This window comes from Astatotilapia calliptera, chromosome 17 (assembly GCF_900246225.1).
Source record: "Astatotilapia calliptera chromosome 17, fAstCal1.2, whole genome shotgun sequence".
Classification (NCBI taxonomy): domain Eukaryota; kingdom Metazoa; phylum Chordata; class Actinopteri; order Cichliformes; family Cichlidae; genus Astatotilapia; species Astatotilapia calliptera.
This window is the reverse complement of record NC_039318.1, coordinates 36,845,558-36,860,583: the sequence shown is the minus strand read 5'-3', so window position 1 is coordinate 36,860,583 and position 15,026 is coordinate 36,845,558. Positions and strand designations below refer to the sequence as shown.

Genomic DNA, 15,026 nt, shown 5'->3' with positions numbered 1-15,026 from the left:
GAGTGCTCAAGCGAGGTAAAAAAGCACTATAATAGAACCAGTCCTGTTACCATTTACTGATACACCACTACTACTGTTACTACCTCTTCAGCTGCTCCTGACACTGCCAGCAGTAGAAATTAAACATGAGTAAACATTAGGGCTGCCACGATTAGTCGACTAGTCACGATTACGTCGACTATCAAAATCGTCCACGACTGATTTAATAGTCGACGCGTCGTTTGAAGCTTTGTAAGATCACAAAAGACGCAGGAATAAGTAGCAGGATTTAAGAGTGTAATAACGGACTGAAACAGAAGATGGCAGCACTGCATGTACAAGGATGCCAGCTGCTGTTAAACCCCGAAGAAGAAGCTGTGTCCCAGAATTCATAGCGCAGCCCAGCTTAGTTTCCAACAATGGCGGCAGCTAGTTAGCTTTAATATTACTCTTATTATTCTTTCTGGGTCACAAAATAAACGTTTAACATATTTTCAGGCGAGAATGTAGCTGTGTAAACCTCAAATATCTGCTCAGTTTATCAAGACACCACATATTTTTGTGACCGAGTGGTCGGCGGGGTTAGGAACAAAATAAATAAACTTGACAACGCCACCTAGGGGAATTACACCCCCAGGAAATATATTTAAGAAAAATAAAGAAAAGGAATAAAAGAAGACCGCACAGATTCAAGGATGCACACTGAGGCAGGTTGGCTTCCAATATTAAAACAGTTTTATTTATAGAAATGAATAAAATATTATAAATAATATTTTATAAATAAAATATTAAAAGTCAAGATGTAGCGTCATTATTGACAGTGTCCTACAGTAAAAATAAACAATCGTGGAACTTGGACTTACCAGCAGCCGTGGAACCAAAAGAAAATCACACCACAAGAATCACTGCAGACCACCCAGTGCTGTACAAAAGAAAGTGTGAAGACGACCCACCACCTGAGGTCCCAGGGCCACTGGCTCGTCCTCCTTCACTGAAATAAAACACAGAAAAGTATGTTAAAAGAATAAAAGGACACGGAGCGTCAGGCTCGCTACAAATCATAAAAAGACTAAAACACACTTTAATAACTTTAATAAAAGAAATCACACACACACACACACACACACACACACACACACACACACACACACACACACACACACACACACACACACACGGGAAAGGCTTATTCCCCACGGGTCAAACTACCACTCGTGCTGGTAATAATTATTCTCAGGCGTAGGCCGGTCTGGCTCCCCACCGGCTGAGACCGGCCACCCAGGCGATTTAGAGTCCCAGCACGACACTCGGGCAGAGGATCACTTCAGCCCGATCACAGAAGTATGGGTACGAACAACAGTCCAGGGTAAAATAGAACACCAGGCGAACCCAAAAAAGGTAAGCCTACTTAATAAAAACAAGACAAAACAAGACAAGACAGCAGACTCCACCAAGGAGGAGTTCACAACAGCAGCTGAGAAGGCAGTCCACTCTTCCAATTTAGGTTGGACAATTTACCATGGAGAGGTGAGTACAGCAGTGAACCCTGAAACAGATAAGTGTAACCTTAAACTCTTATAGCTATGAATGCTAATAAAAGTAGTTCTAACAGCTTACCCCAGGACCGGAGGCACTATACTCTCATTGGTGGAGATACCACGAACACCTCTCTCCGCAATGGCAGAATTAAACAGACTGCTGCGCTACAACAGGCCGGAAAAGGATATTAACACCAATTCCAGTATTCGGAGGGAATCCAAGGTTAACCGAGAGCATACCTGTAGCTGTCATATAATCGGCTCTTGCTGATCAGTCCGTCGCAGTACGCCAGCATTTACTGCTGTATCGTACCAGAAGCTCGGGAGGAATTAATCCAACAAGACATCGGCTTAGCTTTATACAGGCTAGCGCCACCCTGCAATCAATGTGCAGGTGGGTTCCCAATTAACCCGATCACCTGATACAAGGAGCGAGTGCAGTGGAAAGAGAGCGAGGGTGGTAGAGCGAGCGAGAGAGAGAGAGAATGAGAGAAGAAAAACAACGGAAGGCGAGTAGCCCATCTGGCTACATCTACCCCCCCTTTTTTGTATTGGCACCCCGACAATAACTCAAGGAACCTAACACCATGGCCTGAATATGGCAAGCTGAGCATTAGCAACTGACGCAGATTCAACAGGACGTGGCAAGTGATAAACATTTGAGTGCTGACCAGCTGTTGAACGTGCTGTTCTCCGCAAATGTGGCCCACTCACCTCAGACTGTTCAACAGAGCCCAAGGAAGAGCCTGGGGGAGCAGAGGTCGAGGGTGCTACAATCACACTGGGAGTAGACCTGAGCTCCACCGATGGAACTCTAGAGGCATCGGGAAGTGACACCACAGGTGCTACAGGGTGTGAGGGTACCTCAGGGACAAGGAGCCACAACTCGTCGTCACTCAGAGAGGTCCGCTCTGAGTCAGTGGGTACAGGTGGCGTTGTCAAGTTTATTTATTTTGTTCCTAACCCCGCCGACCACTCGGTCACATATTCAAAAGCGCTCCGACGTTTTCGGAGACGTCTGTTACCCACTAGCTCGATAGTTAGCCGGGGGCTAGGCTCGCTAGAGCCGTGAGAACACCGGACTCCCGGCAAATGTTTTCAAACCCACCGCCGTCTTTCGCTACTCAGGTTAAACATGATATATAAGTCACTTAGATAACTTAAAAATGTTATTGTTTGGCTTTTTTCAGTATTTTATTTGTTCCTGAGTAAATCGGTTTGGCTGAGATTAAAGTTATAGTTTTTACACAGCTGAATAAACGTCAAGCAGACAGCTGATTATCAGAAGTGTGAGATGCTGGAGAATTTACTCCGGTGTCCTGTTATATTTTAGATAGCAAGGAGTTTATTAAACTTCACCGAAACAGTCTGCAAATTTAATTAAAATTTAATAAACTATCATCTTGTCTTTATTTTTAGTTAGCACAGACCTTAAACACTTAAAGCTGTAAGCTAATGATAGTTATATAAGAGCAGATGCTGCTGATGCAATAAGCTGTACTTTTTACGTCCAGTGGATGCATGATCTGATTAGTTGACTAATCGCAAAAATAATCAGTGACTAGTCGACTATCAAAATAATCGTTTGTGGCAGCCCTAGTAAACACGTCTTTTCCAGACTTAAAGACCAATGGGTACAAATTACCCAGTGTCTGCATTTGTGGCTCATTGTTATTCTTTTCTTCCTTTTTCGCCCAGTAAAATCTCACTTTGCTGTTTGATTTGTCACATTTGCCCCCACCCCCCTTCACTCTCCACCCTCTCATAGAAAATTAATCAGCGCACACACACAAACACCAGCACACACCCCTCTCCGGAGGCTGGTCTGTCATCGGCTCTTCCTGTTTGTTGGCTGCAGCTGTAGCCTGCGTTGCCGTGACGTCGCACCGGTCGATTCTCATCCCAGTGCGGTGGGAAAGCACAGAGACAGAAAAAGGCAGCCAAATGAGACAGACTAGCAGAGAGACGGTAAGGTGGGAGGGAGCGGGGAGAGGAGCAGAGTGAAACTGCACCGATATTCCAAAGAGGGCGGGACACGGAGGCAGTTACTAGAGAATTAGGCGCTGTGCAGGACGGTGCAGGGCAAGGATTTTGCGCAGTAGTGACTTAATATAGAGCACGTTTTTATTTTTGTATCAACATGGGTTGTCACTTTACTCATACCCTCATTATTCTCTGTGTGACCAAAAAATAGATTCATGCCTGGGTACCTCAGCACACTGCACTGACATAAGGTAGGGTGAAGGGTAGCTGTGTAAGCATGTGTGTGTATGGTTACTCTGTTTGTGTGGCTTCTATATTTAAACCTCACATATCTGTTTGCTTCCTCGGATGCTCTACATGTAAACATGTAAATGCGCACAGTTATTTGTCAAGTAAGAGAGGTTACTAATGTAGCCTTCTCTCTTTGGGGACAGTGTCAGGAGATTCAAGCTGTAAGCCATGTGACTGCACAAAGAGCTGCAGGGATTGGCTAAGGTCATCTGTGACCTCAGCATACTGCCTCAGCCACCCCCCCTCCCCCCCTCCTCCAAACACACACACACACAACCCTCCCTCTAAATCTCTCCACCTCCTTCTCCCTTCCCTGCCTCTTTCATTTTTTTCCTCCAGTTTGCTTTTTCCCTACCTCTCAGCATCCTCGGCTGTGAAGGTTTGAGCCGCAGCAGCAATAGCAGCAGCAGCAGCATCCATGGCTCCAGCTCTGATCGACACCTAAGCCGTCCCCCACCCCTCCTCTCTCTCGCTCTATCTATCTCTCTCTCTCTCCCTCCTGAGCTAGTTGACAGGCGACGTCTGGGGGTGTTGGAGGTTCACAGTTAGCCAGGGCGTTAGCCACAAGCACACAGCTGTTCTGCTGCCATCAGTTCTACTGTGTTTTAGTAGCCAGGAGCTTCTTCTCTTCCCCCTCCCCTCACGACACCACCTTTCATTTCAGGCTCTTTGGAGATTGAGGAATGCAAATCTGCAACCATGATGGAAGGTAAGATCATTTTATTCTGTCTTTTTTATGCCACCCCATTTTTCTTTTGTAATTCAGGATAATCCTTAATGGCCTTGTTCTCGTGTGCTTCATCTCGTAGCAAGTGTATGAGGTATTTGAGGTTGAGATGTCAGAAGCTGTCCTTCTGTTTCGAGCACACGCATTTTGTTGACTTGCTTGTTATTCTTGGGAAAAGGGCACAGCCACTGAATATCTACAACAGAGGCACAATGGCGAAGCTAATTGAAGCGTGTGTACCTTTTTGTGTGTGTGTGTGTGTGTGCGCACGCATATGTCTGAGAACCCCCAGCCCCCCTTTTTCCCGCTTCCCATCGTAAAGGATTATTTGGATTTATTGTGCAGGAGGGCTTATGTACCCAGCTGGCTCACTTGTATAAATTTTCTTTGTATGGTGTGCTCTGAAACGGATGCACACGCTCACTGCACTGTATGACTTTGCCGTGCGTTCACACTACATGGCTGTTTAACCCAGCACTTGTATGTTTGCACGGGCAAGTGCACGCGTACATTCGAGCCTGCCGATGGCTGGACTGAGCCGTCTCTGTGGGATTAAGCATAGTGATGAAAAAGAGAATTCATCATTGTTTTAATGTCATGTCCCTTTAATTGGTGACATCATTAGGGGCAGGCCGGTGATGTAGGAATGAATCTCTGTAGCTCTGCAGCTGGCACGCGAAACCTTCTGTTTCATATGTCTTTGATTTCCTGGATTTGGTTTGGAAGTACAGTATATAATATATTCAGTGACCAGTTGTATGTTCTATGATCAAAAATGCAAAAGATTTGAAGTGTGTACATTTTAATTGTCTTAAGGTAGAAATTTTCCAAAAATTGTGGATAAATGCACGAGGAAAACCAGTTATTTTGGCTCTTTTGTTTTAATGTCGGATGACCTTAGGACAAGATGGAATTACCTCAGTGGCTGATGAGGACGAATCTTAGCATGCTGTCTGGTTTTATGTGATTCTCTCTGTGTTTAAAAATAAGTGACAGCTATTGAGTCCTTTACGTTTGCTTTGTAGGCAGGTAATCCACACACGTTTACAGTAATTTGGACACTGGGATATGCTGTTCACCACGCCAGTCCCCTGATTTCTGATGGATTTGTAAGCTTGAGAGAAAATTTCAGTGTTTAAAGGTGTTGTTCTGAGTAAGTAATGGCTATTTGACCAAATGGCTTATCGCTTGACCTTAACTGTGTATTATCATGCTACTGTGTCATGAATAGGCTTACTGTCACTTACTGTCTCATGTGTCATTATACGATGAACTGTGTTGTAGGTTATGATTTATATAATGGCCATATGGCTCCACCCTTTCTGCCAGACCCTGCAATTCACTTGTAACACTGAGGCCTCTAACAATGATATCTAATAAGCTCATGCTGCTCATGCAGACGCAAATAACTCGTTTGTTTTTGAAACAAAAAAGGTAACCCTGGGTAACCTTTTCCTTCCTGTAGGCCGCAGCAGTATAATATGATTCCATGTTCAGTGTTGTACTAGGATACAGACTCGCAGTGACAGCACTGGGCAGTTGGACACTAATGGACTAAACTAGAATATGATGAGCTAATTTTTTAGTGTATTGTCCTGTCATAGATCACATAACTCTCTTGGGCCAAGTTATTGGGTAACCAAAAACTACAGACCATCTATAAACCACTTACCTTCCATCAGCATGGCTAGCACAGGCTTACCATGGACTAGTGAGAGCAGGATTACAGTCAGGTGTTAAAATTGGATGCTAATCCTTGTTAGCTCTGCTTTTTAAGGCCTGCATGCTTGGCCCTGAGTAACATACAGGGTAGAAGATGAGTAGTTACTTAAATGTAACCTAGAGAGAGAGGTACAGGCATTTGCTAACGTGTTGCTAATAGCAGCCAAAGTTAGCTCCTCGTAGCTGTTCTGAGAGATGGCTACTGTCTCAATCTAAAATACACATACATTGGTCTCATTAAACTGCTTACTTTTGTTTCATTTGCTAAGATAGGTAGTCACGCTGCACCTTTTAGAGAATGTTGTGCGTTTCCTTAGCTTGGTGGTCTGTTCATTGTTGGATGTTGTAGAATCAGGCCAGTTCTGAAGTGTTGTTTTGTCATCATCAGCTGCAGCAGCCATTATTCAGCTTGGCTGGAAAAGCTCAAACATAGACCAAACCGTTTCTCACTAGTGTTGTTTAAGAGACATCACAAGATGCATGTATCTCAGTTTTATTAATAAGATCCTCTGTTCGATCGTGGGAAGAGATCCTTCTGCGTGCATGGAGAGTTATCTGCTGTGGTGACCCATAAGGGAGCAGCTGAAAGTAGCTTTAGTTCTGCATGTACCGTACATTACCCGGGTCAGTCTTAACTTTCAGTTTTTAACAGTCGTTTGCAGTAAATGTCATTTGCTTTGCTGCTGTATGTTTTTGGATTAAGTTTCTGCTACAATAATTTTTATGTTCTATTTTGCTTCTGTGGACGTTTCATTTTATCCAGTTTTAAACTTTGCTGTTTTATGCTTGTAGTCTTACGGTCCAATAAAAAAAACAAAAAACTACTTTGATAAGTAGCCCTATTTTCAGATTTATGACACCACATTTCAGAGCTAATCCACCAGGTGTTTATTTTAAGAACAAGGACAATGCTCTTGACTGATACAGGAACATTGAACAGAAACATTCAGTGTCACCATATTTGGATTTATATGGTTTTCACAGGACATTAAAGGTACATCCACACAGGAAGCGGTCTGTGGTGATTCGTGAAGTGAACTGTTCCCGAGTCAATTGGAATTATAGTAATATAATTTATTTATATATATATATTAAAAAATAAATAAATAAGAGAGAGCGCAAAAGGTATGTCAGTATTGGTAGGGTTTTTTTTGTTAATTTCAAATGGCTGCAATAATTCCTGGCTTCATAAAGGTTGCAATCTTCAGTTTTTCTTGATTATAGGTTTTGAATCGACTCTATGATTACATTCAAGGATGTAGGGAGCTACTTAACTGGCTTGCGAGGTCATCAGTGGTGCTCTCCTGTGGTTTCAAATATCATCTCTTCAGCAGGAAAACATGTGAAGTGATTTATTGCATTTAGTCTTCTTACTGTGATCATTTGCATTTATGCTGCTCGTCTTCTCACCCATCACAAATTAATTATTTGACAAACATGTTTTTAAAAGTTTCCCCCATTGGACTTAGTTGAACCAGCTACAGTTTATTGAAATCATGTGTATCCGGTCTTTAAATGATGACGTGTGAACCTGCTTCCGGGCCCAAACTACTCTGCATTTATTGAGGCTGTTGTGTTTTTAACACATTTTAAGGCTTTGTATCTTGTTCTATTTAATCTGAAGGAGCCCCTAAAAACAGTCAGTGATCGCTGTTGGTCTCTGTTTTTATTACACTATTCATTTTAAAGCTGAGGTTTTAAACTGTTACAATGTAACTCCAGCCCAGCCCATGCAGCAGTATATGAATGACTAACCTCGTATTGTGGATGGATTATCTCAGTTGTTCTCCTGACTGAGGTTTGGTCCGTTTACAGCATCCTGCCATGCGATTACATTTGTCCCTAATCATCAGGAACCTTCACGTTAACTTTTATCGAGTGGAAAAAAGTTAGCGTTCAACCTCCAGCTTCACTGTGTTTATGTCATGCTAACAGGAAGTGACAGCAGAGCTGTACATTTTAGTTTTTCAGAAATCTCTCAGTCAGAACATGCTATATCATGTTTAGGTGGGAACTAGCGAGCTAACTTCCTGCTTTCTTCTAACTCTGTTGAATTTAATAAATTCTGTTTTCATGGATGCCTGGATTTTAAACTTCATTGTTACACCTGGTAAAGCAGCAACGCTGATGATTTTATTAAAGATGAAAGAATTTAGACAGTTTGCGGCATCTCTGAGAGTTATAGTGTTCGCTTGACTTTGGGACCTGAATCGGAGTTTGGACCCGGAAACGGCTAATGACATCAGACTTAAAGACCGGATTATGCTTAGTGTTTTTAACCTTGCTGCTAACAACAGATCTAAAAACTGAGATACTTCGTATGGCAAGACTTTGAGGTAAATATAGGCCCACTGGATTTCCTTTGAAGTATTTTTCATATTTCTTATTTGAATTAGTAATACTCAAATATTACTAATTCAGGTGCTGTGGTAGCACACCAACAGTGAGAGGGCAAACACCCCCCAGGGAAGAAATGGGAGAGAGAAGAGGACGTCCAGTGAGAGCAGTGGGTTGTGAGGAATATGTAGTGGTTGATAAAGATCATCAGACGGGGAGAGCTGGAGATGAGGCAGATAACTTTATAAGCAATTAATAAAGGAAGTTCAGATTTGGATTATCTTGATGGTTATATGTATATACGTACACTTAACTTCTGTAGCCTTGGAGACGAGCTACAAATCAGACATGTATGTGCATCCGTGTCCGTGTTTGGTGCTCTGTGCATTACAACAGGGATCAGCTCCTATCTGTTGTTCTCTCTGATCAGTTGCATATTATGTTAAAAACCAAAGGGCTGATTAGAAGTGTCCGACCTTTCCTCTAGCGGTACTCTGGAGTCAAAACTTCCTTTATAAGGCAAACAGCACCAACATTTTTCCTCATCTACCCTAGAGCCAAAACATTTTGTGTTTCAGGCACTTACTCTTGTTTCACCTCTGCCCTAATTGTAAACTCTGTGCAGACTCTTGTGATATTTTCTGATCATGACAATGTTCAGAATGGAAAAACACTTATTTTTAATGACTGCGTGGTATTTCCTGTGGCACCACCATAAGGGATAAGTTCATGTTGCAGTCCGAGGACTGATAAGGATCGAAGATTAGCAAAATCAGTATGTTTTTGGTATTCTGTCAGAATCTTTACTACACTTAGCTGCAGTAATCATTTACTACCCTTAATACACGAAACTTGTACTGAACAATTTAGTCAGTCATAGACAGTAGGAAGCTTTAACCCTGGTTACCAGCATTTGGAATTAGACTGTCACAGGGAGGCATAGTATTTAGAGCTTGTGTGGCTGAAAGTTGGATAAACCCTTGATTTGAATGCAGGACAGCAGAGGACGGAGAGGAGCTCAAGACATATGGTGGCTTCCACTTCTTTATTGCTCTGTTTGTTATTTAAGGTTACAAGCAGCAAAATTTAAGAAACATTATTATTATTATTATTTGCTTAATTCATCATTTATTTGCAGTGTCACTTGTGCTTTTGGCATCTGCATTTTGTATTTTTAGGCTTTTGTGACATAAAATATATTTATTTATATTTAAAATGTTGCCTTTAAAGTTGCATAATAAAGATCGGATTCTGCTGTGCAAGCTCAGTTAAACTGATGCTGTTGAATTCAGGATTTTCTGTCATTTTCTCGGCCGAGGTGAAATGGTGAGGGGTTTTGCTCCTGGCTTGGCTGGAACAGTCTGTGATATAAATGTCATAAATACTTTATCGGTATGTAAAAAAAATATTTCATACACTATCATCTTACCGGGAGAAAGTTCAAACTGTTTAAAAATGAATATTGCTGATACGAAATAAAGAACACGTCAGTCACTCTGCCCATCTCTGTAGTCGCTCTTTTTCTGAGGATTCCCTGCCTGCAGGTACGATCGCTAGGAGGCAACGAGCAGCTCTCAGCCCGTGGTCAGGTTTAGGAGGATCTTTAAGGTTTAAAAAACCTGACAAATTAGAGAAGAGTTCAGTACCTGAGTTTCCTGTTTCTATGGCTGCACAATGCTGCGCATTCATTTGATAGTGGAAACTGCCAGTACAGGTCAGCGCTACTAATGATTGTGTTACTAGGGAAAAAAAAGACAGTATAGATGTACAGTATTCGAGTGTCTGAACTCTCAGGGCATAAGCTCTGCAGTGACTCAAAAGAGCTAACATTCATCGCATACATGTTACTTTTTGCCAAAGAATGAGTGAATATCAGAATCAGAAACTTTATTAATCCCAGAAGGAAATTGAGTTGTCATAGCAGCAGATATACAACAAACATCACACACTCATATAAAGTGAGTGCAGAAACAGAGATATTGATAGATAAATATTAAGATAAACAGATAAATATCGAGAGAGGTATAAATATAAAAGGACAAGTGTGTGTGTGTGTGTGTGTCATGGTGTACAACAGTGACATTGAGGTGTGACCAGCTCTGTTCCACATGTGTGGATCTGACCCAAGTGGATGAATCAAAGAGTCTGATGGCAGCAGAAGGAACGAGCTCCTGTAAGGTTCCCTCAGACGGTGAGGTTGAAGGAACCTGTTGCTCTTCAGATTGTCAGTGTGTCATGGAGGGTGGGAGTCATTGTCCATGGTTGCCAGCAGTCTGTCACTGATCTGGGGTCTCTTATGTCATAATTGCGCAAATTATCAGGTTCTGCAGTGAATATGTGAATAACTGAGTGGTTTGTAACAAGCAAAACACTGAGCACGTCTCCAAAATATTCCTGTGACTCACATATTTTAACAATTAGAGATAAAACTGCATGTAGCTTCAAAATGCATTTTTTAATAACTATGTGCTTGTTATTTATATTGTTACAGAACCATGAAGGACATTGTGATAAAACTAGTAGCTGCATGTTTGCTCTAGAAGACTTTTGTCCTACACTGGGTCCTACTCGAGACCCAAAGGAGTAATCTGGTGTCATTTGCCCAAACCATTAACCCATGTGGAACGATGCATTGGAACCAATGCAGAATTGTATCTTCCTTCTTCTTCTTGCAGCCAACTGACACATAAAGCTGCATGAACAGCTGCATAAAGGTAAACGGGAGAAACTTACTGTCATCCATGTTTGGCAGGAGAGTGAGGCACAAAATCTAGTGTAGCGCTCTTGACAGGTTGTCAATGTAGATTGTTCGATCTACTGCGCTATATAAATACAATTGAAGAAGAAGATGCATTTTAGTATTAAATAGTCCACAATGAGACAAAATCAGACAGAGACGAGAATGGGTCTGTGGTAATTTCCAACATGTTTCTCTAAAGAACGTATGGAGGTGATCGACTACTTCTGACGTTGGTTTGTACACTGGAGAAGTGACAAGTCTGAGTCACTGGCTTCTCCTAATAATAACAAAAGTGTGTGTGCATGTAGCACAGCATTAGATAACGCTGATATGAAAAACAAATGTTTGTGCATGTGTGGTCAGGTCATCACAATGTTTGTTTGCGTGCGTCTTCCTCAAAGTGTGGCAGACACAGAGGAAAGCTCTTTGTTGAATGTGTCACAGCAGAATGGGTCTATTGTGGCCGTGCTTTACAAGTCTGACAAAGACCCAAATGAACTTTCCCACAACAAAGACACACAGAGGCAGAAATTCAGGAGGGAAGGAGATGAAGTGCCAGCAGTTGAATTCATTTGCTTGTTCTTCTTCACACTTTTCGTATCACCATATTCATCGTAGACAAGAGCCCGTCCAAATTCTGTCTTGTTTTTGTTTGTTTTTTGTTTGCGCAGACACACCCTATCGCGTGCACACACGCATAGATGAGCTAATGTAATGATAACTGAGATTCAGAGCAAGGTAAACAGACGTGTTTGTCGTGGAGCGGCGGCTGGGGGAAGGCGAGGTTCTCATGTGACGTAATGAAGCAGTTTCTTTGAATGATGTGTTAAAGTCGGCTTGAGAAACGTCTTTTTCAGAAAGACTGTTGAGACTACATGATGTGTGTTTGCTAGCTAAAAAGGAAAGGCACTGCATGTAATTCAGCTGGTAATTTTTCAGTAATATTAATATTTAATGTTTTCCGGCTATAATTACATCTTATGTCCCAGTCGGCAGCGTAGTGGTTCTTTTAAACTGAGATGCTGCGCATTAAAAAACAAGCGTGGAGTATCACAGACTGTTACCGACTGACTAAAGATGCTGGTTTCAGTCTGACAGGCCCCATGCAGGGATCAGAGGAACCTTCTGTCAAAGCAGTAGGTGATTTGCTGTCAGAGACGTGTGGTCTAATTTAATCAGGGACTCTAGTTTCATCATAAAAAAAACAGCCTGGTCTTGTGATAACGCAACTGGCGTGTTTGTGTTGTGGTTTTGAATTTAGGTGAGAGCCGGTTGAATGTAGCTCAGAGGCCTGTGCTGGGTTTTCATGCGGCTGTGATGTTACTGAGCGAAGGTTTGAAGGTGAGTCAGAGGCTGTGCTCGTTTCAAAAGTGCTTTATCTTTATCGATGATCTAGAATCATTTATTAGCTACAAACGATGAATGCTAAAGTTACAAAGTAGCTCAAATCGGATGCCTTGCTGGATATTAAATGTGAAATATTTCATGTTAAAACTTTAGTAAGTTTACAAACTGGAGTTGTGATCAGTAGCAGAAGGCTGCTTGTTGTTTCATGTGATTGACATCAATTGCTGTGACACGCTAAATTAACTGAAATCTACAGACAGGATTTTTGCATCGACCCAGTGGACAACTTATGACTCAAAGCAACGAGGTTAACGAGCTCAGGGCAGAATAAAACGTTTTCAGTGAGACTGTATTGAACGTGCTCTGCTGTTGAGCCAAATACAAATGACAACAAGGTCTTTCATGTTTAATCCACAATAAATGAGGGAAAACTCTGTTTACATTAGCATATTTCATGCAGAGTAAAATGGATCAGCTCACGGAGCAATCCCAAGTAAGCAATCTGAGAAGACACATTAACATAGAGATGCACGGACAGAAGCTCTGCAAAAGCAAAAGGAGAATGAAGACGATGCTCTACAGCCATTTCAAGGAGGGAGCAGGCGAGCAAAATGAGCGGTGTAGATAGGAAAGATGATGTGAGTTAAAAATTCCAGGTAGGATGGTGTGAGAGGTGGAAAAAGGTGCGTTTAGTTGAGTCACTTTGTTTGCTTTTGTGTGACATTTGTGGCATTTCTGGAATTTGACCAGATTATATGATAAAGATGAACATAAGCACTTCATTTATTTATTTTCTTTAAATCTTCCGCTTTGGTTTGAAATCGCAGCTTCAGACATCCTCATTTCTGTCACGACTGTCTGGCTGTGAACAAATCCCCAGGGTTGCAGGAAACCCCTCCAGGAAGTTGGATGTATTTTGCTATATAATATTCATGTGTGTCTCTGTTCATCTCCCAGGTTGACTCTTACTGCGTGGCCCAATCTCCTTTTACTCTGCTTAATTAATAAATCAGCGTGACATAACGGTGCAGTTAAACGGATGCATTTGCGTATTCTTTGTTCGTGATTACCCGCTTACCCTGAGCATCTGTATCTACTTCAGTTAGTCATTTTCTGGGTTTCCCAGAATACCTTTCACCAGCCCCTAGAAAACCTCTATGTAGCAGTTTAATAAAGGTGGAAGTATTTTAGTGTGATCTCATAGTTTCAGATCCAACCACCCATGTTATTGATGGCTGCAAAGAAGAACTGAAATATGCTGCTTTTATACGTGTGTTAATTAGAAAAAGTGTTTTTGTTTTCATCCTTGTATCCATGGCGAATCCCCCCTTTCACCATGTCTGTTCTGTCTGGTTGCAGCGTTTCACGTGTTCCTATTGTGCGGCTACAAGCCAACGCAGTGTAAACAGATGTCTTTTTCAATCAGCAGAGGCTTGCACTAACACAGTAATGCAGAGACGCAGCTACAGGAAGAGATTAGCTTGATGCTGGCTTTGTTGAGAAATGTAGTGATGAGGGAAGGGTTGAAGGGTTTGGCTGTTGGAGAGCAACAGAGGGATTGAGGGCGATGGAAATGTGCAGCAGTGTCTCGTCAGCTGTGCGTGATATGTGCGACTTGTGAGCTGAGTGTGAGTCATTACATATTTGTAGTGCATTTACAGTTTATTGGGCTATAGGCCTGATTCATGTCCAGGCTTATACTAAAGATCTGGGGGGGGGGAATCCTTGATGTCCTCACTCGACCTGTCAAAAAGTTATTTTTATTCCCATGTATGGACTCTAAACTAAACTAACTCTAAGAACAAACTCCAAGTGTAAGAGGTAGATTATCCAAAACACACACAAACATACTGCAGGCAGTGAGATTTTCAGCAGCAGCAGGAGTAAAAACAAAAGCAGCTCCTGCAGGTGACTTAAACGTATAAACCTCGTATCTGTACGCAGGCAACATGGCAAAAAGTTGTTACTGCAGCCTGTGAAGCATTAGGACAATCCTTTACCGCATGACTTTTGGTACAGACTGTCCAAAAGATATTTCGTAGTGCTTGTAGAAAAACTCGGTGCTTCATTTTTTGTCGTCTTTATTCTTTATTTCTAATGTTAATTTGTTTGTTGAGACATTACACTCTGTAAATGTCAGTAACTTGTGAAAAATGTAATTATTCCTTTGACCAAACTGTACATGCAAACTGTATTTATTACTTATGATGTAAGTAAGGTGGCACAGAAAGCACACAATTAAAACTAGTGGTTTTGTTTGTTTGTTTTTATAGCTGAGGTACAAAAAGTAATGTAACCTGGAATAACATGTTTGAATTATTCATCAATCCCAGTAATCCCACAGTGCAAGTGAACTTCAAGC

General features: G+C 41.8%; 1 protein-coding gene across 17 annotated transcripts in view; it reads left to right on the top strand.

Annotated features, from left to right (window-relative positions):
* sgip1a (SH3GL interacting endocytic adaptor 1a) overlaps positions 1-15,026 on the top strand; it is an 80,222-nt gene that overhangs the window by 14,986 nt on the left and 50,210 nt on the right. For 16 of the 17 annotated variants that reach the window (XM_026146272.1, XM_026146271.1, XM_026146276.1 and 13 more), the window contains exon 3: positions 4,456-4,500. In XM_026146272.1, the coding sequence (XP_026002057.1) occupies positions 4,456-4,500 (45 nt within the window). Of the gene's footprint in view, positions 1-3,370; positions 3,486-3,711; positions 3,752-4,455; positions 4,501-15,026 lie in introns of those variants that run through there. The other variant, XM_026146287.1, reaches the window with a different exon arrangement.